Genomic DNA, 26,966 nt, shown 5'->3' on the forward strand with positions numbered 1-26,966 from the left:
TTAAGTGTTAAATGGAATGTCTCAATGACATTGGGCAGTGTGCATAGGGCAAGAAATAGACGAGTTACGTTGTGAGTCTTATGTTGTGTGTTGTCTTATTACCCGACAACTTGCAAAATAAAAGCTTGGAGGTGTCAAAGTACTTTTGTTGAGCTCTTCTGAGGTAGTTTTTGATGTTTTTTCTCAATGAATTATTGAATTTAGTACAATGTGAGCAGGTAACCAGATTGTAATTGCAGACAATTACTGGGTTTTGTTGACAATAGGCTGTCAATTATTAGAAATCGGAAGTTAACTTGATATTGGTTTTCTGTTTCGACTGTTTACTATGATTTTGAGTTTTGGTTAAAAATTTGATCTCTTTAACATTATTCAAACTTTAAAGGTGTTAAAAGTTTTGGGCGTTTCTGGGGAAAGTCTTGGTCTTTGTCTTGGTGATAAGAAGCTCTCAATTGTTAGAAATTAGAAGTTTGGAACTTCATAGTTATGCGTTTAATATGACTTTGCGTTTCAGTTAATTGACATAAGTTTCGTGGCTTGATTACTTGATGATGGGTTTTTTTGTCGCATTGATGTGAGTTTTGGATGCAAACATTTCCTTGATAATAAAACCATATGAACAAGTTGTCACTTAGTACTACGTCTAGCGGTATTCATCTTCATTTGTAAGTGAAATGTCTTAGGTTCGACTCTCGCCAAAGGCGAATTTGAACCATATTATTACTAGCATATTGTGAGGTTATGCCCACGCCCTCTCCTTAGTGTAGATACTATTATTTGTTCAAAAAAAAAACCCATATGACCAAGTTTGAAAGCAAAACTTAAAAATAAACTTAGGGCCAACCATGAGGATAGTCAAAGTAGGCGCCCACCTAGGGCCTTCAATAAAAATATCGAAACTAAATTCATAGGTAATAATATAATTAAAAAAAAAAAAAAAAATTTACTGTTTTCTTCTTCTTCCTCACCCACATGTAAGTTGTTACTATAGTTTTATTCTTTCAAATCTAATTGAAAGTTTAAAAATCAAAATGTCAGTTTTTTTCTCGATACAGCCCCAATTGCTCTCTCTTTGTTTTCGCAAAAACTATCGCTTTTCTCTCTCGGTCTTCACATGATGAGTATCCTAATATTGATGGGAAAAACTTCTTTCTAGAGTTAAGAATTTTGAGAGAAATTTTACCGAAGGAAATAAATTGGCCAACAAAAGTGTTGAAATATTTGAGACAAATGGATGGTTGTTTCCCGAATGCATGGGTTGCTTATACCATACAAGTTACAGTTGCCTATGCAGAAAGATGTTTTTCAAAATTAAAGGTCATCAAATATTATCTTCGATCAACTATGTCACAAAAAAGATTGAATGGATAAACTATTCCATCAATTGAAAAAGAATTCGTTGAAAAATTAGATTATATAAACTTAATTAGCACATTTGTGAGAAGTATAATATTTAAGTGATATGTGTATATATTTTTTCTTTTGATATTAATTTCAAATGATATTTGATGTAGAATAGACTGTTTCATGCATTTAGCGAATTCTTTTTTATATACATATCATATCAATATATATACAAAAGGTCAAAGGTCAAAGACCTTCAGGATCCTATTTCGAAGGCTCGCCTAGGCCCTCAAATTCTGAGGACCGGTTCTGAAATAAATTAGTCTTTATGGCACCCTTATACACTACTGTCCGGATTGTCCTTTAAACATAGGGAGTAGGTTAAAGTCAGTCAACCAGTGAAGAGTTGTTGTGTCTTCACTGAGTTCTTCTTGCTTGAGAACCTTGTTTCAAACTGGTTATGTATAGTCCCTTAACTTTCTGTTATTCACGTTAAAAGACCTGGAAACCGAACCTTTACTCCAACAACGGGAAACCAAAGCGTTTCGTCTCCAAATTTGCTTGCTTCTTATGCTTGTAGTCATCACTGTGTTTTTTTACACTTTCGCAGCGGCAAAAGGCAAATATATTTTTGAAAGAGGATCTTCTCTTCCAGTGGAAGACGATTCTGACTTGCTAACTTCACCGGATAAGCCTTTCACATGTGGGTTCTATGGTTTGGGTAAAAATGCCTACTGGTTCTCCTTTTGGTATTTCTTTACAAATAATGAATGAGAACGAGGGTTGCAAGCCTCAGTTCAAGCTTACATGCTCTCAGAAATTCATGCTGATTAAGCGTGTAGATTTCTATGGATTTGATCTCGCGTATAATGAATCCACTTCCATTCACTACTGCAAAAACCTCCGCGCGGAGGATTGCCGTTGTGAATCATATGCCTACAGGGGATGGAAGTGCTACATAAAAGGCGCTCTCTTCAGGGGGCGCAGCGCAGCTCTCCCATGTCAATGGCAGTCTATACACAAGGCTGCCTCCTAGTGTGGAAATGCTTCCATCCATCAAATTCTACTTCTCTAAACCATGCAGCATCAATAAGACTAAGGTCGAAACCGGATCTCCTTCAATGTATGAAAAACCGAGAAAAACCGTGAGATGGGATTGAACTTTTTTTCAAATTTACACTAGACAGAATGAATTTGTCTTAGATTAAGTTATCCCATCCTTTTTGCTTGGACAGATTGGACTAAGCTCAACACATACAATCCTGAAATAGTTATGCTAATGAATCTGCTAGATTTGGTTTATTCGGTAAGTAGGATCTCTCACAATACTAGAATATGCAGAGCCTAAAAACGAAAACATTATTACACCAGCGTTTGTAATATGATGTTTTTGTTTCTGCAGTCAGAAAATTAAATCAGTTGAGAGAGAGAGAGTTCTTTGATAACCTGTTAGACGAAACACAAACCAAGAACAAGTAATATGAATTACTGTGATCAAAACACAAACTGATGTTCATTAAACTAATGTACGGAGAAGATCATACCTGCAGATGAACTCGAAGAAGCAGCCACGTCCAAGTTTCGCTGTAAGGTTGCAGTGGACCTTCTCCTCTCTCCAATAATCGGTTCGCTCTAACTAATAATAGGTCTTAGTTCAATGATAGAGCGTATAAACTGTGCGAGCAGAGGCCACTATATATACAAAACATAATCCTCGCCAAATCCCATAAGGATTCCCCTATTAGAATCCTTATAGACAACCAACATAATGTTTCAGCATAACATGGATTACAAGTCCATTCTCAATATGACTTCCTATCCAAACTTGAATCAAATAACTTAATCCACGTATTCATACTCATGCTCCTATTCTAACATTCTCCCACTTGAGCAAGTATGAAAAAGTAAATTAGTTCTATCAAGTTTACAACAGGGTGATCACTAAGTCTTTTGAGTTTCATCATAAACAATCTAGCCGTGCATTTCAAAACACAGGACCAAATTACAACCATTATGTAAATGCTAACTTCAAATCACATATGTTCAATTTGCACTTATAACATTATGACCAAACTGATACAAGCAGACCTTAAAATTGTCTACTCCCACTATTTTCCAACTTAATTCGAAACAATTAAGTCTAACAGATAGTAAAACTATCAACTAGTAATTCATTCCAATATAACGAATTACCAATATATGAATTCAACCAACTGCTTAAGTCAAATCACAAAGATTCTCAAGGCATCAAACTAAATCCAAAACACTTATATATATATATCAGACCAAGCAATTACAAAAATTGAATCTCTGAATGCAATAAACCTAGCTAACAAGTATACTAATTGATAATTAAACTAGCTAAACATAAACTTAACTTTAGAGAAGAACATTATTGCCACACCAGCTCTTTGAACTTCACAGTAGCAGCACTTCTCAAACTTTATTTTGCAACTGTCTTTAATGCAGCAATTGCTTTTTGTAAAACAGAATAACAAACTACTCCCACTGATCGAAAGACTCTTCACAGACATCAACTACCTCTTTGCCATTAGCTCTCAGATAATCTTGAATTATTTCCAGCATTGTTGAATTTCTTCCCCTTTCCTCCTTGCACAAAATTCACATTCTCAACATCCTTGCCTCTTTCTTGTTGCCGAGTCTCCTCTTGAACACATTGTGCGATGAGCTCATCTATATCCCAACTGTTGTCTTGTGTATTATAAGACACCTTCAACTGAGAGTACTTGCTAGCTTGGAAGATCATGAATACCAGTTGCTTTTCACCAATATTGACATCCAGTGTATTCAACTTTTCAGCAGCATCATCATTGTCATGATGTGATCTCTTATAAAACCAGTGCCTTCAATCTTGTATGTGGTGAGCATTGCCATGTATTGACTAATTTCTGCCTTTTGAGACTCCTTGGACTTTTTCTCAATTGCATTCAAATAATCAACTGCTAATTCATGCTTCTTTATTCCACCTCAAATAGTATCGGTCATGGCACTTTCAAGGATAGAAAGTGCCACTTTGTTGGCTCTGACCCATCTCTCTGCATCTGCTTTCTCAGCCCGTGTACATTGATCAGTCAGAATTGGTTTGGGAGTATCCAATGCAACATCGAACTCATTAAGTGTCAACAACAGTCCAATCTCTTGTCTCCACTTCTTGTAGTTGCTTCCCCCCCCCCCCCCCCCCCCCCCCCCCCCCCCGCCCCCCCAGTGAGAAAGGGAATATTGGCTAAGTTCATAGTCAATATGCAACAGAGAAATATGCAACAATAGACAACCAATAGATGTCTCATGCATAATGATGCAGTATCAAAATAAAACGATCATCAGAATCAGAAGATCATGACTTTGCAAGATATTGGAAAATTATATCCTTATATATGATTGGTCATCCATTGCTTAAGAATTCCTAACTGGCAGTTTTAATTAGTTTGGATTTTTCTTTGATTTCGATATCGGTATTTCAAAACTCAAACAGAAAACATCGATTCAAACTATGCATCAAAATAGGTATGCCAATACTGATAATTCACCATAAGTCATCAAACATACCTCCTACAGATGAGTTTCAATTTGAAATAGCGTAGCGGAAATAATCATCCAAATTGAAAACAGTAGTTTAGAGATTTATGGCTCATGTTTGTGATTTCTGTAATCGAAAAACCCCAAATTGGGGAGAGAACCCAGACCAATGATTTTGCAGGAAGTCCAACGGAAAAGAAAAACTTTTGGAAAAGTTTTAACAGTAATATTTTAATAACACGCTTTGTCGTTATTCATAAAAACCACATACCGGAACTCGAGTTCGATTCCTCTAGGTTGAAACATAAGGCAAATTTATTTAAGCTGCAGAACCCATTGATTTTAATAACAGAATTCGTATACTTGTGATTAAGGCTCTGATACCACATGTTAGACGAAACATAAACCAAGAACAAGTAATATGAATTATTGTGATCAAAACACAAACTGATGTTCATTAAACTAATGTACGGAGAAGATCATACCTGCAAATGAACTCGAAGAAGCAGCCACGTCTAAGTTTCACTGTAAGGTTGCAATGCACCTTCTGCTCTCTCCAGTAATCGGTTTGCTCTAACTAATAATAGGTCGTAGTTCAATGATAGAGCGTATAAACTGTGAGAGCAGAGGCCACTATGTATACACAACATAATCATCACCAAATCCCATAAGGATTCCCCGATTAGAATCCTTATAGACAACCAACATGGTGTTTCAGCATAACATGGATTACAAATCCATTCTCAATAAGACTTCTTATCCAAACTTGAATCAAATAACTTAATCCACATATTCATACTCATGCTCATATTCTAACATAACCTCCTTCCACTTGCTACACTATCATCAAGTATGTTCTTCATGCCATAATTATACTAAAAAACCGATCTTCACCAGCTAGCTGAAGTCACATTTGATTCCTTCTTTCGATCCTTCGACGAATCTGAAATGAATTCAGTCAAGAATATGAAAATGGATAATATTCATGGAGTTCAATGTTCAAAATGAGGGAGAACTTCCAGAATAATTAAAGTTAAAAGTTGGATATGTGCTCGGCAAACATCTTCAATGTGCACAGGAGGAACAGAACCGATAACTTCTTGCGTGAATTTTAATGCATTGTAACCGTTCAAGTTATCAAATTGCAGAAGAATGCAGAAGAATGTTTGATGTTCATATGAGTTCTTGATAGAGAGAGAGAGACACTCAAAAGAATAACAGTTTTAGAGAGAGAAAGAATTGTATCTTGTATATTGACTTCCTTAATACTTACAGCAGTTACTCAAATATATATATAGACAAGATCTCCTTAGTCACTAAGTAAGCTAACTATCATATAACAAACTTAACCACTTAGCAACCTAATCTACGTACACTTGTCATCATCTGGAACAACTAATATATCTTTACATCCCCTCGCAATCTCATGCTTGGATGATCTAAGCATCAGATTGGAACAATGACATTGAAATAAAAGTGCAGTAAGAGCCTTAGTGAGTATATCTGCAAACTGCTCTTTTGAAGACACATGGCAAACATTCAAATCCCTCGGATCACTCTTTCCCGGACAAAATGGTAATCTATTTCAATGTGTTTTACCCGAGAGTGAAAGACAGGATTGGAAGACAATGCTATGGCTGAAATGTTATCACAGTAAATCACTGGTGCAGTGAACACAGAAACATGAAGATCACATAACAATTGCCTAATCCAGGCCAATTCTGCAGCTGCAATAGCTAATGCTCTATATTCTGCCTTTGTGGAAGACCTGGACACTGTGTGTTGCTTCTTTGAAGCCAAGAGATTGGACTGGAACCAAAATACACAATATGACCAGAGGTTGATCTTCAATCATTGGGATCCCCTGCCTAATCTACAACACTATAGGCTTGGAGATGAAGTTTACCAGGTTTAAAACTGAGACCATAGTCAATTGTGCCACTGAGATATCTAAGAATCCTCTTTACTACAACAACACGAGAATTCATAGGATTATGCATAAATTGACAGCATTGATTTACTGAAAAAGATATCTTGGGCCTTGTAAAAGTTAAATATTGCAAGGCACCAACAATACTTCGATATTGCTCTGGACTATGATATGGAATGCTATCATCCTTAAGAAGTCTGTGATATGGCAGACAAGGTGTAGGACAAGACTTGGAATCTTGTAAATCAACTTTGGTTAGCAAATCCTTAATGTATTTGGACTGAGAAACAAACAATCCACCAGACTAATAAGTGATCTGCAACCCTAGAAAGTAATTCAACTGACCTAAATCCTTCATTTCAAACTCTTTGGTTAATTCCAAGACAACATCACTGATCAACTGAGAAGAACTCCCTGTAAGAATGATATCATCCACGTACAGTAACAACACAACAGTACCAGCAGCATTATGTTTGACAAATAAAGATGGATCTGCAAGAGAAGACTTGAAACCCAAACCAGGCATATAACTTGTAAATTTCTCATTCCAAGCTCTGGGAGCTTGCTTCAAACCATATAAGGACTTATTAAGCTTGCAAACATACTGAGAGGAATGATTTGAACTCTGAAATCTTGGAGGTTGAGCCATATATACTTCTTCATTTAACTCACCATGCAGAAATGCATTCTTGACATCTAATTGTCTCAAATACCAATTGAATTGTGCTGCTAACCTCACAGTGGTGGGATTAACTACAAGACTAAAGGTCTCGCTGTAATTAATCCCTTCCTCTTGATTATACCCTTTGGCAACCAATCTAGCTTTATGTCTAGCTATAGAACCATTAGAATTTCTTTTGATCCTATATACCCACTTGCAGCCAACCAAATTCTTCCCAAAAGGTAAAGGAACTAAACTCCAAGTCTTCTGAGCATTAAGAGCATCAATCTCTTCTTGCATGGCCAATTGCCACTCAGGAATTTTACTAGCAGACTTGTAAGAAATAGGTTCAATAATAGTTGTAGGTGAGTTAACAGTGGCTGAGAAAACTTTCCTTTTTGATATTCCACTCTTGGATCTAGTTTGCATAGGATGCAAACTAACTGAAGGTATGGGAAGGACAACCGGTAGATTTTCTGGTTGGAAATCTAGATCAACAGGGATTAGAGACTGTGTAGAACTTTGAGATGCTAGCTTAAAATTGGGTGAGAGGAATCCAAAGACTCTGAGGCACTAGAAGGAAGAGCGGGCAACAACTCTATGGCTCTAGTGAGAAAGGAGTTCGAAGACTTTGAGGCTATAGAGGTTAGAGAAAGTGAATGAGATGGGTGAGAAGGAATGATTGTGTTTTGTAGAGTAACTAATGGTTGGAACATATGTGATGTATTGATAGATTTTTGTGACTGAGATAAAATGTTATGAGATGAAGTGGATGAATGGTGAAAATTTGTGAATGGAAAAACAAATTCATCAAACAATACATGTCTGGAAACCATGATCTTGCCAGAATGAAGATTGAGACACAAATACCCTTTATATTGATCTGCATATCCTATAAATACACACTGAGTTGTTTTTGGTTGCAGCTTAGTGGTATTGTAAGGTTTTAGAAGTGGATAGCATGCACAACCAAAAATTTTAAGGTAAGAAATTTAAGGAAGGTGACCAAATAAGCATTTGTATGGGGAAGACATATGCAAGGTTTGATATGGCATTCTATTTATAAGATAAATAGAAGCAGCACATGCATGAAACCAATATTTAGAGGGCATGGAAGCATTTTGTAAAAGGGTAATAATTGTTTCTAAAATGTGTCTATGTTTTCGTTCTGCAAGACCATTTTGCTCAGGAGTATAGGGACATGATTTCTGATGAATCATGCCCTTGACAAGCAAGAATTGTTTAAATTTGTGACTGTGAGTATTCACCTCCCCCATCACTTTGAAAAACTTTGACATGTGCAAAAAATTGAGTATTTAGAAACTGATAAAACTGAACAAAAATACTGAATACTTCACTTTTATTTATCATTGTGAAAATCCAAGTAAACCTGGTACATTCATCCACAAATGAAACATAGTATTTGTAACCTTCAACTGAAACACTAGAGGATGGCCCCCAAACATCACTATGGATCACCTCCAATGGGTGTACAGTTTTATTTGCAGGAAAACAAAAGGAAGTTTGGTAAACTTGCCCTCTAAACATGATTTACAAACTGAAGACACATGAGAAACAGACATAGGTATGTTGGATTGCTTTAACATTGCAGAGGTCACAATGTTAGAAAGGTGTCCTAGCCTGTGGTGCCACAAAGTTATTTTGATTTGCTGTCCAAGAAAGCATGACTGTTGGGTAGTGAATGCAGATGCTTGGTGTGCTTGATTGATGAAATGTTGTGGAATGTGAAAAGGAATAGGGTATAAGCCAGCTCTACACAGCCCCTACAGAAGAATTCTCCCTGTGACCTTGTCCTGGATCCAATAATGAAACTCATCACATATAAATTTGCATTTGTTATCTTTACAAAATCTATATATGGATAATAAATGCTGAGATATAGGAGGAACATGCAGAATTTTTTTCAATTCAAATGCATACTGAGGTGTCCTCAAAGTACTGAAACCAATGTGAGAAATGGGCAAACCTGAACCACTAGCTGTGGTGACAGTATTTGTGCCCAAAAATGGAATGGCTAGATTAAGATTTGCCAAATCATAAGTCATGTGAGAAGTGGCTCTTGTATCAGCCACCCAAAATGGATCCTGAGGTGCAGAGGGTTGAAAGGTTGTATGCATGGCAGATAGAGTTGGAAGTGGAGCCCTACCTTGATATGAAAAATCAGTTCTGTGATAACATTGCAAGGCAATGTGTCCAAATTTCCAGAAAATTTGACATTGTTGCTTGGAAGATGTAGTAGAGGAAGATGAGTGTCTCTGAAAGCAGTCAGTAGCAATGTGTAATTTTTTGTTGCAAATTTGACAAGTTGGAATGTCATAACCATGATCAGGACATGTAGAAACATGAGGTTTTCCTGGACCAAGAATCCCTGCACTGGAATTGGAGAAACCAGACTTGTTTCTATTATTAGAATGATAGTTGGTTCTACCTCTTCCTCTACCTCTGTAATTAAAGCTATATCCTCCAGTGTAGTTAGAAGAACCACCATTGTAAGTACCAGTGTTGGTGAATCCACCAGAAGTGTAAGTTTGTGACAGAGATGAAGTAGACCCCTCGCCAAGCATCAAAGCATTTCCTTTGTCTTGCCTGTCAGTTGCCATCATGGTAGGCACAAACGTTTCGCTCACAGAATTATTGTCAACAAAAGCTTCTTTTGCCAAGAGTTGAGACCTGAAATCCTTGAGGGAAATTACATTGTCTCTTCCTCTTATAACAGTTTGAAAGGTATTATATTCAACAAGCAAGCCTTTAAGTGCCAAAATCACAATGTCGTCATCATCAAAGAGTACTCCTGCTGTAGAGAGATGATCCCTGACATCCTTGATCCTTTGAAGATACAGAGAAACGGAGTTAGAACCTTTCTTTATATTTTGGAGCTCAGTTTTCAATTGAAAAATACTGGCTATTGTAACCGTAGAAAACCTATCCTTCATATTAGTCCATATAGCATGAGAAGTAAGACCACCAATGATACAAGACATGGCTGTGGGAAAGAGTGTAGCAATGATCAGTTGCATGAGAGCACGATCATGCATTTTCCAGATCTGAAACTCCTTAGTTTCAACACCTTCAACATCCGAATCATCCTTAAATCTTATAAGACATGGACGAGTCCCAGTAACAAAGTCAAAGATGCCATGACTTTCAAAAAGAAAACGAATTTGATAGTTCCAAACAAGATAATTTGCATCATCAAGTTTCACAGTAACAGAATTAGAGACATTTGGAATAAGATTCGTGATAGGAGACTGTACAATTTGTAACTGTGCAGCAGTCACCATAATTGCAGAGACAAAGTATGCAAGAATTTGAGAATTCGTGAAGAATTAGGGTTTCAGAAGAGAAACCGTACAGAAGTACACCAAGAACTCAACTTGTAGACAGATTAAGGAGAGGAAAAACCGATATTAATCGAAAAACTTATAGTCACGCAATTGATCAAACACTTGGTGTGCACAACCTTGTATATACTTCACAGAGCAACATTGCAGAAACAAGAATTCACAGAGGTGTGGAGAAAGAAAGAAGAGCAGAAGTAATCACACGAAAACATACAGATCATGAACGCGGAAGCAAGATGTGGCTCAGGATCGAGAAACCTCCATTACCGGCAAAGATAATATATCAAATTGCAGAAGAATGCAGAAGAATGCTTGATGTTCATATGAGTTCTTGATAGAGAGAGAGACACTCGAAAGAAGAACAATTTTAGAGAGAGAAAGAATTGTATCTTGTATATTGACTTCCTTAATACTTACAGCAGTTACTCATATATATATAGACAAGATTTCCTTAGTCACTAAGGCCTGGTTTGGTACTGAGGTGATTCTGAAAAAAGCTGGTATAAAAAAAAACTGGGAGCTGTTTTTGTGTTTGGTAAACATTCAGCTTCAGCTTTTTTTCACAGTTTTGGGTGAAAAAAAGCCAAAAACAAGAAGCTGCAAAACCCAGCTTTGAAAAACTGGCTTTTTTTCACATCTGTTTTACATAAAAGTTTACCAAACACTATAATACTGCTTTTTTTTTTCAAAAGCACTTTTACAAAAAAGTTTACCAAACACTCTGCTGCTTTATTTCACAGCTGCTTATTCTCACAACACAGCAGAATCAGCTTTTTTTCAAAGCACAGCAATACCAAACCAGCCCTAAGTAAGGTAACTATCATATAACAAACTTAACCACTTAGCAACCTAATCTACGTACACTTGTCATCATCTGGAACAACTAATATATCTTTACACAAGTCCCCGGTCAGTTGTGATATAACTACTCCCACACTTAGAGGCGAACTTGGGAGAAGAGTTTCTCCTCCTACTAGGCCACAAGGAAGAGTTACCGCTTCTAATTTACCACCGTCAACACTGCTTTCTCTGCTAATGTCTTTGATGCGATATACCCCTATAGCACATTTCCAGATTAAAGATCAAACGTAATTATTCGATGCTCATTATTGTAGCAAAATTGATATCTCGTAGAACAAATAACGTAAGAGCAAGTAGAAGAGGTACCACTGTGAAATCAGTGCCATGAGGAAATGAGACATCAAGGGGTGTCCAACATGATTCATCAAAGTAGGGTTTGAATCTAGCCCCATCTTCTGTCCGAGGCGACGCAGCTAATATGCTTGTAGTGTAGATGAGTCGCTTGACGGTCTGCGAACGAATGCAGGAATCAGCAACGATTCTCACCCCAGCAACAGCAGCTTCACCTGTGTCCTTGTACTGAAAATCCTCAAATTATTACTATCCATTCGTTTGTCGCACACGATTGAATCAAATTATTGTTCATGATGAGACTAGAATGGATTGGACAAAATAGTCCAATCCTATTGGCTATCTACCTAAAACAGCACGAGTGTCTGACCTGAGAGCTTGGGTTGTTATGCTGCATCGGAGTGGAAACATGGAAAACAAACTCACAGCCTTCAATGGCAGGCTCAGACTCTTGAGGGTCATATAGGTCAGCTTGGAACAGCAACAATTTGGTGTTCGCATTAGGAAGGGACTTGAGAAGCCCAACTTTTGACGCATCATCTGTAACATACGGAGTAACCATAAGAGGGTTGCATCACAGAGAGAGAGAGAGAGAGAGAGGGAGAGGATGGGACGTAGAGTTCAATGTTCATAGCTTTTCGCTCAGAGGGAAAACACAACTTGCCCTCTTAAGCCTCTAAAGTCGTATACCCCCAACATACACAATATCAATTTGCGTTCCAAACTAATTGATTGAAAACATTTTCGATAGTTTTCTTCATACCTCGGCTTTGTGACCCGAAAGTAGTGCAATCTTATCCAATGAGCGCCTTCCATCCGAGTCAGGGTTTAACCCAAGATGCCATATTGATATTCCCTTGATATAAATTGCGTGTTTTAAAACTTTCAAAGTTGATGGGTTACTATAAGGTACTGGTAAGTTGCCAACTTGTCTTTTTTTGGGTGGTGTGTTTCCCGTTGTCAGACAACTTCGGAAGAGAAAAACTTTGAAGTAGTCAGAAGTACTTTTGTTGGCCTTTTCTGGGGAAAGTCTTGGTCTTTGTCTTGGTGATAAGAAGCTCTTAATTGTAGGAAATTACAAGTTTAGAACTTGACTAGAATTTGTACCCGCGCGTTGTTGCGGGATTGAAAACTATATGAATAATTATGCAATTTCAATCTTCATAAACAGTGTTTGAGTCAAAAACTGAGTTACCAATGCCAATGCAAATTATACACAACCTCATCATGAATGAAACAAATTTAAATATCAAAAGAGAAACCTATTTCGTTTATTAAAAATCCCAGGCAAGGGAAAAAAAATTGAAATAAATTTATAGACAATAAAATTATATTATGAACAAAATAAGGATAATGAGTGTTTACCTAGTGTTTTTGTGTGCAGAAAGAAGTCTGATTTTGCATGAAATGGAGATGACCTTCTTTGGCAATTCTATAGGACGCGATCAAACTCTTGTGCATTTCCAACTTGCCTTGCAACCAAGTTTCTACAAAACAGATCGAATTCAAGAAAGTAATTAGACCAATGCATAAGAGATTATAAGAAAAAGTATAGAAAATATAAACCACATATACCACTTATTATACTACTTTGTATTCCGAATACACCTAAAAATATATCGATTTCTAGTAAATGGTTCGGTTCCAATTAATTCCACTTTAGTTTCTTTCAAACCTTTCAACTTATCCTTGACATTTTTTTAATGACATCATAATTAAGAGTTAGCTAATAATAAATATACAAATATGTTAACCTTTAGTTGACCCTCAACATGTACTCGGAAGAAGGCTTTTTCAACATCCTAAAATCATGTCAAGAGTTAGAAGGGAGCAAGAAAAAACTAATGTAAGAGCTCTGTGAAATTGAGGCAGAGCATATTAGCTTATAGGGCCTCTTTAGAATCAAGTGGACCAAGTTCTATTGCCATGGTTTCATCATCCAATTTGTCAACCATCTGAAAAATGAAGAGAGAGTATCTACATAAGTAAAATCTGAAAAGTAATAGCAAAAAATGAGTCGGTTGTTTAAAACAACGATCTAGCTAAGACAACATCCATACCTGCATATAATTCACAACGTCTGAGACAGAACAGTGTAATAAGGAATTTCCACCAAGTTCCTTTTCAGAGATCCACCAGTCCCTCTCAAAAATCCCACTTCAATGAAAAGGAAGTTAGGCCACACTATAAAATGCACTACTCCAGCTTTTTTCAAAAATGATATTCTAAGAAGCTAAATGCTTGAAGAACCTAAGAAGAAGATAATATATAAATTTATACTAAATTGTAATATTAAATCTACACATACTAAAGTAAAGTTATCGTAAATGCCCAAAAATAAATCTAAACAAAAACTTGGAACTAAAAACCAAATGGTTATCAAACAACTCCTAAAGGATTACACATTCTGGATTTATTAAATGGAGTTTTTCAAGACCTTCAACTAAGTGAAACTAATATACAAATACTAAAGAATAATATCGTACAGCCTTACCTCAATCTTCTCAAAATTGATCATGACACACCCTTTGTACCACATGGAATATCCCTTACCTACAATGTTGCTAACATAAGCTTTCAAAACTATAATGAATGGAAAGACAGAATCCTCAATCTTCCAAACATGGATTACCAAAGTTACCCGATCAATCTGCAGGGTCACTTGAACGGGTTCAAAATGGGTGACCAGAGGCAGCTTGAGATGAAAACCTAAAATTTGAAATAATGAGAAGTAGGCAAAGTTAAGGCCCTATGCAATCAACTTCTCAATGCACATCACCTGGATCTGTAATTGTCTTCAAAAGAGCGCATCATCTCCAATATACCCCAACATGACCTTCTGGGACTTGGTGCAGAATTGATATAGTTGATGATGACGGAAGAACCGTCTGTAAACATCAAGACGTCCCAGTTTTAAGAATTTAGCATACTAATCGAAGTTCCCCAGCTAGCATATCATAGTATTTAGCAAAAATACAATCCAAGTCTATTGCAACTATCATTACAGAAAACGAAAAATTCCAAGAAAAATCTTCGATTCGATGCATTATTGGGAAATTGCGTAACTCTAATTCTCAAACAACTAATACAAATATTAGATAGAGGATTAATGAAGTCACCAGATGCATTTTATTGCACATGATCATGCTTAGCGAACATATGATCATTAATGACAAGACAAAAGAATGCATTACGAAACTGTAAAAAACCGAAAATTAATACTTTAACACAAATATATGCATTCAGTGGAAATCAAGAACAGATACATAATACTCGAAATAGAGCAATTACTTACCATAATAAAACCTAAAGGTGGTGAGTTAGTACTGCATATCAAATGATGGATTAAGCTCGAAGATAAAATGCGATAAGCAATACTTGCTATTTGTATTAGTTGTAAATTTGAGGCCTTTCACTTTAGATTGTTGCCCCAACGCAGCAGCAAGGAAGTTGTATGCAAAGATGACAGCTGCTTTAGAACACCCATTTCAGAAAAGATTCAATTAGAGGCCATAGAGATTCAGCGGAACAGAGAGAAAAAGATAATCACAAACGAAATTCTAGAGAGAAAAGAGTTACCTTGAAATCAAAGCCAGTTGAAGAATTTTCTTCGAATCGGGAAAACCGGGACGATGCTTCCTGGAAAACTGTTGAGAGACAATTGGGGTGGGTTGGAAGAACGTATTGGAAGCAAACAGAAGAGCCCAATTTCGCTTAACTAAGAAACCCAATTCAATTCTTGATCAGAACACATAACATAGGCTAATAAAATATCTCACCAAAGCACAAACGCAAAACAATCGAACAGAAGTCAATGGAGAAAGAGTGAAAAGCAACAGAAGCAAAAAGAGTAAAAAGCAAAGGGAAGAAGCTGGAAGACGCAGCGATGGTCGACAGGTGGAACGGGAAGGGCATAACCGCATTTTCACTGTAGAAAAGCTGAAATAAAGCACAGCCAGATAAAATTTTAGAGGGCATTTTTGCCATTTTACTGTTATAGAACAGTAACACTTGAGTTTGAGTTTTAGTATATATAAATATGCGTTTAATATGACTTTGCGTTTCAATTAATTGACATAAGTTCGTGGCCTGATTACTTGATGATGGGTTTTTTTGGAGGAAAACTAATTAAAAGGGGCTTGAAAACTTTAAGTTTTAATCAAAAGGTCAAAAAGATGTTGTAAGTGAATGGTACTAGGAGTGACTTTTTAGAGTAAAAATGTCCTTAACGTTAAAAATGAACAGTACCATGAGTGTTTTGTTAAGACTCCTTTTTTTGTTTGTTATCATGCATTGATACCATGAGTGTTTCGTTAAGACTCATTTTTTTGTTTGTTACCATGCATTGATGTGAGTTATGTTTACAAACATTTCTATTGGAGTGGAATAATTTAGATCCTCCAATCCTCTAAGAAAACACTACGGCGCTCAAGTCAGTCTTTGTTCAAAATAATTGCAGAAACTGTAAAGCGATCTGATACTTCCCTTTTTCTTCCCCTTTTTCATCCCCCGTTCTAATGGGATTTTAGGCCTTTTATATAAAAAACTTGTGCTCCAAGTCTCTTTATCTCACTCCATGTTCCTTAGTAGTGGCTGTTTCACGTTGCTTTATTTTATCTCCACTCGCTTAATTTTTAGGATGCATGCGAAGTGGCTAGTTTTTAGGATTCATTGACCCTTAGTTTTTGAAGCAAAACTTAGAAATAAAATTATATGAACAAGTTTGAAGCAAAGCTTAGAAATAAAAGCGTCTTTATGGCAGTCTTTCACATTTCTGTACGGACTGTCCTTAAAACACAGGGAGTAGGTTAAGGTCAGTAAACCAGTGTCGTGTAGTTGTGTCTTCACTGAGTTCTTCTTGGTTGAGAATCTTGTTTCAAACTGCTTATTTATAGTCCCTTAACTTTGTGTTCTTCACCATTAAAAGACCTCGAAACCGAACCTTTACTCCAACAACGGGAAACCAAAGTGTTTCGTCTCCAAAATTTGCTTGCTTCTTCTGCTTGTAGTCATCAGTGTGTTTTTTTACACTTTTGCAGCTGCAAAAGGCAAATATATTTTTGAAAGAGAATCTTCTCATTCAATGTATGAAAAACCGAGAAAACGGGTGAGGTGGATTGAATTGTTTTTTAAATTTACACTAGACTGAATGAATTTGTCTTAACACATACAATTCTGAAATAGTTATGCTTATGAGTATGCAAGATTTGTTTATTCAATAAGTGAGGATCTCTCACAATACTAGAATATGCGGAGCCTAAAAACGAAAACACGATTACACCAGCGTTTGTAATATGATGGTTTTGTTTCTGCAGTCTGAAAATTAAATCAGTTGAGAAAGAGAGCTCTTTGATAACCTCCTTCCGCTTGCAACACTGTCATCAAGTACGTTCTTCATACCATACTTGTACTCAAAACCGATCTTCACCAGCTTAGTAAAGTCACATTTGATTCCTTCCTCTGGTCCTTCGGCGAATCTGAAATAAATTCAGTCGTGAATGAAAATGGATAATATTCGTGGCGTTCAATGTTCAAAAGTAGGTAGAAGTTTCAGAACGATTAAAGTTAAGTTGGATCCTTACTCTTTTGCTATCTTGTATTCCGGGTAGTTTTCTTGGAAGCAGGCAGCGATTTCTTTGATACTCGGACTGGCAACTGCACAGCAGAATCTGCCTCTCATCGATGGTTGTTCCATGCAGAAGATATGTGCTCGGCAAACATCTTCAATGTGTACAAGAGGAACAGAACCGATAACTTCTTGCATTAATTTTAATGCATTGTAACCGTTCAAGTCCCCGGTAAGTTGTGATATAATTACTCCCACACTTAGAGGCGAATTTGGGAGAAGAGTTTCTCCTCCTACTAGGCCACAAGGAAGAGTTACTGCTTCTAATTTACCACCATCAATGTCGTTATAGCTCAGCACTGCTTTCTCTGCTAATGTCTTTGATACGATATACCCCTATAGCACATTTCCAGATTAAAGTTCAAACGTAATTATTCGATGTTAATTATTGTAGCGAAATTGATATATCGTAGAACGAATAATATAAGAACAAGTAGAAGAGGTACCATTGAGAAATCAGTGCCATGGGGAAATGAGACATCAAGGGGTGTCCAACATGATTCATCAACGTAGGGTTTGAATCCAGCCCCATCTTCTGTCCGAGGCGACGCAGCTAGTATGCTTGCAGTGTAGATGAGTCGCTTGACGGTCTGCGAACGAATGCAGGAATCAGCAATGATTCTCACCCCAGCAACAGCAGCTTCATCTGTGTCCTTGTACTGTATAATCAAAATCCTCAAATTATAACTAACCCTTCGTTTGTTGCGCAGGATTGAATCAAATTATTGTTCATGATGAGACTAGAATGGATTGGACGAAATAGTTCAATCCTATTTGCTATCTACCTAAAACAGCACTAGTGTCTGACCTGAGTGCTTAGGTTGTTATGCTGCATTGGAGTGGCAACGTGGAAAACAAACTCACACCCTTCAATGGCAGGCTCAAACCCTTGAGGGTCATATAGGTCAGCTTGGAACAGCAACAATTTGGTGTCCGCATTAGGAAGGGACTTGAGAAGCCCAACTTTCGACTCATCATCTGTAACATACGGAGTAACCATAAGAGGGTTGCATCACACACAGAGAGAGAGAGAGAGAGAGAGAGAGAGAGAGAGAGAGAGAGAGAGAGAGGAAGAGGGAGGGAGAGAGACCCAAGTTCCTGAGGGTGGCGTGGACTGTGTGGCCCTGCTGTAGGAGTTTTTCAACGAGTGAAGAGGCAATGAATCCAGAAGCACCTGTAACACAAACTCTAGAGTTTTTGTTCTCCATGATTTTGTTCCACACAAAGATAAGAGCAGAAGATGTCGTCTAATAAACGTGTGAGCAGCATTTGTTGCCCTTCTTATAACCAACTCGGGATGATAACAGTTCAGTTTGGGGACAGAAATGCTGTATCCATCCTCATAACCACGAAAATTATCATACTCATAATCGTAAATTAACCATAGGGGATTATCCGTAATCATACCCACCGGGTAATGGATTTTTCATCGATCAATGACTATATTCATCTTCATCAAAAACAAAAAATTATATTCATCCAATTAACGCACTATAATTTAATAAATACTAATTTCGTCATTAAATAACCACGTCCAATAATAAAAAACATAACAATATTAACAATATTTTTGAAGTTGATCATGATAAGGCAATTAATATTAACAATATTAATAATAATTTCGTCATTAAATAGTTAATGAATTTATTTCAGATTCGCCGAAGGACCAAAAGAAGGAATACATTTGTGAGCACGATTTGTTGCCCCTCATATGGAAAAGTTGTGCTTGAATTGAATGTCTCCCACCCAATGCAACTTGTCAACACTTGATTCTCATGGCCAGCATAGCAAATCATGGACCAGAACGCATCCAAGTTCTCGTGACAAGACAAAAACTACGGCCGATGGAGCTTTATTTTGAAACCAGTCACATAATTTCATAACCTAATGTACGATTGTTCAGAAAACAATACCAACGTCACACCGCCTTGTTCGTGTGTTATTACCCAGCAACAGCTTCTTCTGAGACCAAACATGACCACTAAACCATAGTTTCAATTTGTTTCGCTTTTACGTTTCTAAAGAAACAAGCAGCCATATAAAAGGGACAGCCCGAAGCGAAAATGATTCCCACATCGAATTTCAATTCTGAATAATCTGAACCAAAATGTATAGCTACAATCAATGATGTCTCAAACAGTTACTTAGCTCGGTAACATGCAAAACCAGAGGGACTACCAAGTGGGTTCAAAAGTAGCCTCTTCATGCCAAACTCCGTTCAAACTAGACTGCCACAACCGTACAGCCCCATCATTTCCAGTGGTTGCCAACGTCATTCCACTCATGTCCCATTCCATCTGCCAGACCTGATCACAACATGAAGAAATCAATCAATTAGGAATGTTCATAGCCTTGCTCTCTGAGGGAAAACACATCTTGCCCTCTTAAAACCGTACAATTATATACCCCCTCCCCTACATACACAATATCACTTTGCGTTCCAAATTCATTGATTGATAACTTTTTCGATAGTTTTATTCATACCTCGCCTTTGTGACCTGAAAGTTGTGCAATCTTCTCCAATGAGAGCCTTCCATCCAAGTCAGGGTTTAACCCAAGATGCCACATTGATATTCCCTTGTGAGTGGCAACAGCAATTACCTCATATGGCCTGAATAAAATTCAAGAAAAACTAATGAAAAGAGCTTGAAAACTTTGAGTTTTAACAATAAGGACAAAATAAAGGGTAAAGTGAAAAGTACCAGGATTGACTTTTTAGTATAAAAATGTGGTTTTTCGTTAAAGTGAACAGTACCAAGAGTTTTTCGTTAAAGTTCCCTAAAATTTATCCAATTTATCTCTCTGTCGTAAAATAGAACAAGGCCATTTTTTCCCAATTTATGAAGACATATACCAGAAAAGCTCCAATTCCTAATCATTACCCAACAGTGCGTGGATGAGCAATGAGACAATTCCCTACCTTCCAATGTTTGGTGCCCATGCAACTGCATAGACCTGATCACCATTGTCACCAGGCGAAGCCAACTCTGCAACTGGGAGCCATCTTTGATGAGCCTGATCAAATTCCCATACCTGTAAAGTACAATCATAAAATTTTGTACAATATCACTTTTGTCAAGTTAACCTAGGCTTTGGACCTCCAAATGTTACCATAACTGTAAAAGACAAAGAAAATAGAGTCGTGTATTTAAGGAGCCAAGCAACACCCGCAACATTTATGTGGCCTGAAAATGTAATCAAATGAATGATAATTAAATAGGAAACAGGACAAAGAAGATTTTATCATACCTTGGCGGAATTAAGTTGTGGTGTGTTTGAATTGAAACCCAAAACAAAACTTGATTCCTGGCTTTCTCCTCTTTGTGGATTCCAAGATATAGATGCAGATAAGCATATGGCATGGCCAACTGTAGACACCGAATCAATAACATTCTGAAATTCAGCCTGGACAAAAGACATGAGAAAAGGTCAGAGAGTAGTTGCAGACTATAAAATTCTTTAAGGAATCATTTTCAACAGGAGGAAGAAATCTTTAAAAGTAAAAGGCTGTAACCATTTCAAGAAAAGCACACAAAAGAAAGAGCCCCAAAAATAAGACAGAAAGAGCAACAGAAACAGAAGCTCATGGTCCATTCTCATTCATAAAAACAGGTTAAGGATTGGGGGAAGAAATTGCCTGTCTTCCCTTATACATTCATGAGAGCAATGCATCATTCTATACAACTAGAACTTACTTATAATGTTTCGGGTTTGTGCAAAAATAATCACAATCAGAAAATTCTGTATCAATTTGAGCTGCATTATAACATTATAACAAAACTACATGGTCTAAGTAACATTATCAGATTGAACCAGATCAAATGATCCACCTGAAGCTGCCAATTCTTCAGTTCCAAGGGATCCAGTAGCTCATAGACCTTGACACGGGCATCTGAATATGCAGTAACCTATAAAAACGAAACAAATTAAAGTTTGTCACATTTCACTCTCACAGAGTGTCCATTGAGCATGTTGCACAGGGTGCAAATAGAACATAAATGAGAACCTAAATCGTATTAGATGAAACGAAGGAAAAAAAAAAATCAGTAATCCCAAGCATAAATTTTCACTTACAAACTTGATTTCAGAAACTGTACCGCAATGCCAAAATTAAAGAAAATTAGTTGCAGCAACAAAAGCTAACCATTTTTAAACCTGCCGGTGAGACTCCAAATTGGGTATCTAGCAGTTGAGCTGAACCGCTATTAAAGCTTGTGCACAGCTTCCATTGAAGAGGTTGTGCATCTAGGTAATAACAAACCCTAAACTTTCATTAGATATGATGCTCAGTAAAATTCCTACACCCAATTCTTGGTAATGGGTGATTCAATATGCATCGGGAAACACAATGTGCCTCAAACTTATTATAAAAATCACTATCCTCACTATTCCATTACTAAATTAAACTGCTTCAGTTGGAAAAGATTATAAATTCAATGAAAATACCTTCAGCAACTTCCTCCCACAATGATAAAGTCCCATCTGCACATACACACGCCACTGCATCGCCGAATTCCGGTGGAACCCAAGCAATTTTCACAATTCCAGCAGCCTCGTGCACCTACAGAAAAAACCATCACAACATTTCAGGAAAAAAAAAAAAAAAAAAACCGCAACCTTTTCAAGCGGTATTGCAAATTCCAACAGGAGAAAATTAAAAATTAATCGGCCAATTCCTGAAATGAGATGTCAATTCAAAAAAGGAGGGAGTTAGGGACCTTGGATTTTGAGGTGCAGGAGAAGGACGAAGAACAAGAGTCGCGTGAGTCGAAGATGGCGAGGGTTCCGTCGACGGAACCACTGGCTAATCTCTGGCCGGAGTAGTTCCACGACGAGCAGATGGTGCCTTTATCAAGCGCCACCAACGGTTTCTCCATAACCGCGTAGTCACTGGAGCTCCGATCTACACCCACGACAGTCGGAGGCGGAAGGAGCTAAAACCTCTTTTTTACTGGGTTTTTGGTAGAACGTTGGGACGGTTTCTGGGTCGTTTATGTTTTAAAGTTTAAAACGGGTCGACCCGTTTATGGTGTGATTAATTTACGATAAATATTTTGAAATGTTATATGAACTAGAACTTATACACATGTTTTTTATTCGTAACAACTAAAATTTTAAGTGATTTATCATATTAATTTTCTAAAATCATTAAATTGTCATTTTATCCTAATACTATTAAGTTTTTCATCTAAAATAAATCATGTATCTCGCATATGATTTGTCTACAAGGTTATTTCAAATTTTTGACCTTTTTCACAAGTTCTTTAGTGCAAACCCTTAAAAATTGTTTTTTATTTTTTTGATGGGAGGAGTTTTTTTTTTTTAACAGGGTTGGTAGGCATCTAAGAAAAAAAAAAAGTGTTGGCAATTAAGGAGAAGAGGAAAGATAGAATGAGTTTAGAGGATAGTGATAGGGTGATATGGTTGTGAGGTTCAAAAAAAAAAAAAAAAACAACAAAAACTTGTGTGAAATTACTGTAAAGCCACATTTTTTTTCCTTTTCTGATATTTTCTTTTCAGTTATGTATTAAATGTTATAATTGTAATTTCATTCATTTTTTTTTTATTGACAAAAGGAGTTCTATTAATATGTAGTTGAGACTAAGAGCAGTTAATATTCACTATATTATTTATGATGGCCAAGTTATGGGTGCAGGTGCCTTCAGTCTTGATGGGGTCACTATTTAATTTGTTGAAGCGATGGGCTTAAAAGGACTCAAGTTTGCTTGGTCCAAGGGCTTCCAAAAGGTGATGGTAGAGGGAAGCTTGTTGTTGAGGTGGTTCAAGGAAATTGGGAGGTCCCTTGGAAGATTAAAACTACCATTGAGCATGCTTGTTGTATTGCTTGCTCCTTCAGTCAGGTGGCGTGGTACCATATTTGTTGAAATGTCCCACATCGATCGTATCAATGAGAAAAGAAGAGTTTAAATATCCTAACCCCATTCCAACTAATACCGAGACCTTTTGTGATAAAACTCCACACCTGATGGATTATGCAGGTGGTAATTACCAAGTTGGTGATAATATCAATGTTGTTAGAAGTGGGTCAAGGGCTCGTCTCTCTGATAATTCTACATGGTATCAGAGCCAAGAAGCAGGCCCGTACTATACTGCCACATGATGGGTGGGTCACCTTGGCCCCACACGATGGTCTCTTGGCCCCACGTGTAGGGTGAGTCTCCTTGGCTCCATGTGGTTGTCAATGTGTGGATCTCTCACATGTAACCCACTAATTGGGTCTCACATGAGGGGGCATGTTGAAATGTCCCACATCGACTGTATCAATGAGAAAAAGAAGAATTTAAATATCCTAACCTCACTCCAACTAAAATCAAGGCCTTTTGTGATAAAATTCCACACCTGACAGATTGTGCATGTGATAATTACCAAGTTGGGGATAATATCGGTGTTGTTGTACATGGGCCAAGGGTCCGTCTCTTTGATAATTCTAAAATATCTACACGAAGACAAATTTTGTCACGGATGCCTTAGCTCACCTAGGTTTTTCAATCAAGACTCCTCACATTTAGGATCATTGCTTACCCTCTATTGCTCTTAATGCTTTTAATTTTGACTGTATTGGAAACGGGTGTTCTTGTGGTTTTTCCCTTTAATGAATATTTTGTTAGAAAAAAAGAATTGGGGGTAGGTTTTGTCCGTATTGAAATTAATTTGGGGCAGAAAAATTATTGGTCACTATTGTATTTTTCTTTCTAATTAAAAAAAGTTTGGAGTGTTAATAACAATTTTCAACAGATGATTTATAAGCAAATAATGATACAGAACCCTGCAATTTAACAACAAACATCCTAGTCCTTGTGAAAAAAAAATAAAATTAAATTAAAAAAAACGAAAACAAATTGTTCATAGTTAAAAATGCATGTACGGATATGAAGCATGGATGGACCAGATCAGTTGTTGCGTTTTCATATCTGAGCCACCTCAGCAAGTGACTTTGTTAGCGACGCTTCTGGGCTCAAAGCAACTTTGGAAGCCTCTTGCAACTCCTTCACCTTCTTCCTTAGCAATTTCCCTTCATCTCCTTCAATTAAACCCCTTGCATACTTGGCAATGTCTTGGCTCTCCATTATCCCTTTTTCACTCACTTTCACTTTCACTCTCCATGCAATCTTTATATCATCAGCGAGCAATACTGCATTACTTCTTTGCTCTGCGTAGAGAGGCCAAGCAATTAAAGGCACACCATTCACGACACTCTCCAAAACTGAGTTCCAACCACAGTGGGTTATAAACCCGCCCAGTGACGCGTGACTCAGAACTTGAACCTGAGGAACCCACGATGGCACAACAAGGCCCACATGTTTAGTCCTTTCCAAAAACTCATTTGGTAGAAAACCTAATGGATCCTCCAGTATGCCTTGGCCATTAGGAGCAAAGTAAGTACCATTTTTAGCTATCTCATTTGGCCTCTTCACAACCCAAAGAAATCTCTGCCCACTTATTTCAAGCCCTAATGCCAACTCTTATATCTACTCCAGCGAGAGGGTCTCACTGCTTCCAAATGCAACAAATAAAACCGACCCACGTAGCTGCTTGTCTTGCCAGCTCAAGCACTCATGTTACCCATTTATTCCACCATCGGTCGGACTGAGATTAATTATCGGTCCGATTGGATAAACTGGTGGAAACCCTTGTGCTCTTCCTTTCTTCAAAGCCTTGAAAACATCTGGTTCCAAATCCAAACTACTGTTCACCAAGACCCCAGCAGCCAAAACAAACTTTTTGGATGTACGTAGTACGGCTACATAGCCCTCATTGCTCCTATCTTGAACAGGTTCAAGAAAATCCCTACCATGGAGAGGTACACAACCTGGGAATTGGACCGATTCAGGCATGTCCCTGTACTCGCAAGAAGTAGTCTCGTCAAGCCTTGGCTAATGAAATGCAAGACTCAACATCATGGCCGTTGTAGACCAGAACAAATAGGGTGCCACGTGGAATTCTTTGGCCATATCAAATGCGTCTGAACCGAAAACATCAAAAACAATTGTGACTAGCCGAGTTGACTCAGTAGGACCTTAACTAAGTCTCGTAGGGCAGAGAGGGAACGAGCCATGGTGAGGGCGATTCTAGTTTCAACTGGGAACCTTCTGGAAGGTCGTTGAAGTTTACAGGAGGGAGAAGGGTGGCGGATACGGATAGAGGATCAAGGGCTTGGAGAACTTTCTTATGGGGTTTCGTGCACGACCCATCGTTTGGAATGATGAAGGTGACGGTAAAGTTGTGGTGGACGATGAGTCGGTTGGCCAACTCAACGAGGGGGATAAGATGGCCCAATCCTGGAGATGGAACAAGTCCTACATAGGGTGGTTTTAGTTTCTGCTGCTGCTGGGTGTCTAAGTCCAACTTCATCGTGTTTTGAATAATGATGGATGAAAGCATATGGAACGAATAAGTGTATAAGTTTAGGGTTTGCTTATATAGTATTTTAGGAACATTCTGTTGACTGTTTGGATGGAGAGATTGTTGGTGTACGGGTCGAGCCAATGATGAAATATCAAGGGATGATTCATGCAAATGCTAGACAATTATGGCAATGTTAAGTCGGTCGTGCTAGAAATATCTAGCAATTAATATCACATATGTTTGAGGAATAGACTAGAAGCTTGTAAGCTTGTGTGGCTATTCGGTGGGGCGCTGTTGGAAGGTCGGGAAACATCACCTATAAATTGGAATGTTGTAGTGATACAAACCAAGTGAGAAGCAAAGATCAACCAAAGATTCAATAGCAAGTGCTCCACTCCAAGGGTGTGAGGGTTCTAGAGTTGTTCCATTCCAAGTGTGATAGTGAGCTTGCTCCACGACACACATTGTGTGAGTTAGGAACATTTTGTTGACTGGATGGGGGTGTTGAGCATTTCTAATGAATAATATAATGTAGAAGTCCATTCATATATTACAGCGACGATGAAAATTTTGGAGATCGATGGGGACAAGCTAATTTGATTGGGTGACTTAAGTCATGATAGTAAGTGACTTGGCTGAGCCAATTGATTAATATAATTTTGCTATTTTCATGTGTGCCACAAGTTTCACAATGTTGAAATTTATGTCAAAGCTAGAAACATCTATACGTTGACTAACAAACAGAACTAGTTTCCTCTTTTTTTGCATTGAAAACTGACTTCCTTTCTCGTACGTTATGATTCACATGCTTCCCATGGCCGAACTGAAGGAGTCAAGAAGGAATCTTCCTTATTGTCAAACGCAACTTTTCTTTACATTAGATCATCACACATTATTTCCTACTTTACAACTCATCGCACACTATTCTACGATTCTCATTATCTGTATGTCACTTCATATCTTGTCATCGCACATTATTCTACTATT

At 37.5% G+C, this 26,966-nt stretch overlaps 3 protein-coding genes and 1 pseudogene across 4 annotated transcripts; all 4 read right to left on the reverse strand.

Moving 5' to 3' along the window:
- Positions 1-5,480: 5,480 nt before the first annotated feature.
- Positions 5,481-15,811, reverse strand: LOC148696237 (uncharacterized). 2 transcript variants are annotated; one of them, XR_015963548.1, is made up of 7 exons: positions 15,566-15,811; positions 15,282-15,455; positions 14,628-14,874; positions 14,047-14,539; positions 13,741-13,941; positions 13,352-13,473; positions 5,481-5,824 (listed from the first exon to the last, which is right to left on the reverse strand). XR_015963548.1 is itself a non-coding variant. In XM_088695709.1 (2 exons), the coding sequence occupies exons 1-2, from the start codon at positions 10,772-10,774 to the stop codon at positions 9,246-9,248; spliced, it is 1,176 nt and encodes a 391-aa protein (XP_088551835.1). In that variant the 5' UTR covers positions 10,775-11,135; the 3' UTR covers positions 6,103-9,245. The 2 variants fall into 2 exon arrangements, 1 of the variants encoding a protein (XP_088551835.1); XM_088695709.1 differs by lacking the exons at positions 5,481-5,824; positions 13,352-13,473; positions 13,741-13,941; ... (2 more) ...; positions 15,282-15,455; positions 15,566-15,811 and adding exons at positions 6,103-9,286; positions 9,640-11,135.
- A 1,348-nt stretch (positions 15,812-17,159) lies between these two features.
- On the reverse strand, positions 17,160-18,872 carry LOC137711636 (NADPH HC-toxin reductase 1). The gene is made up of 5 exons (XM_068450890.2): positions 18,703-18,872; positions 18,421-18,590; positions 18,059-18,271; positions 17,569-17,948; positions 17,160-17,463 (listed from the first exon to the last, which is right to left on the reverse strand). Exons 1-5 carry the CDS (start codon positions 18,818-18,820, stop codon positions 17,310-17,312), a joined length of 1,035 nt encoding a protein of 344 aa, XP_068306991.2. The 5' UTR covers positions 18,821-18,872; the 3' UTR covers positions 17,160-17,309.
- A 340-nt stretch (positions 18,873-19,212) lies between these two features.
- LOC137711160 (protein SEH1) lies at positions 19,213-22,649 on the reverse strand. Its single transcript, XM_068450368.2, has 8 exons — positions 22,331-22,649; positions 22,059-22,173; positions 21,757-21,857; positions 21,443-21,520; positions 20,862-21,017; positions 20,533-20,645; positions 20,097-20,223; positions 19,213-19,918 (listed from the first exon to the last, which is right to left on the reverse strand). Exons 1-8 carry the CDS (start codon positions 22,487-22,489, stop codon positions 19,787-19,789), a joined length of 981 nt encoding a protein of 326 aa, XP_068306469.2. The 5' UTR covers positions 22,490-22,649; the 3' UTR covers positions 19,213-19,786.
- Positions 22,650-24,430: 1,781 nt separating this feature from the next.
- LOC137710091 (hydroquinone glucosyltransferase pseudogene) lies at positions 24,431-25,985 on the reverse strand (annotated as a pseudogene).
- Between the last annotated feature and the right edge of the window lie 981 nt (positions 25,986-26,966).

This window comes from Pyrus communis, chromosome 6 (genome assembly GCF_041283825.1).
Source record: "Pyrus communis isolate YQ-2024b chromosome 6, ASM4128382v1, whole genome shotgun sequence".
NCBI lineage: Eukaryota > Viridiplantae > Streptophyta > Magnoliopsida > Rosales > Rosaceae > Pyrus > Pyrus communis.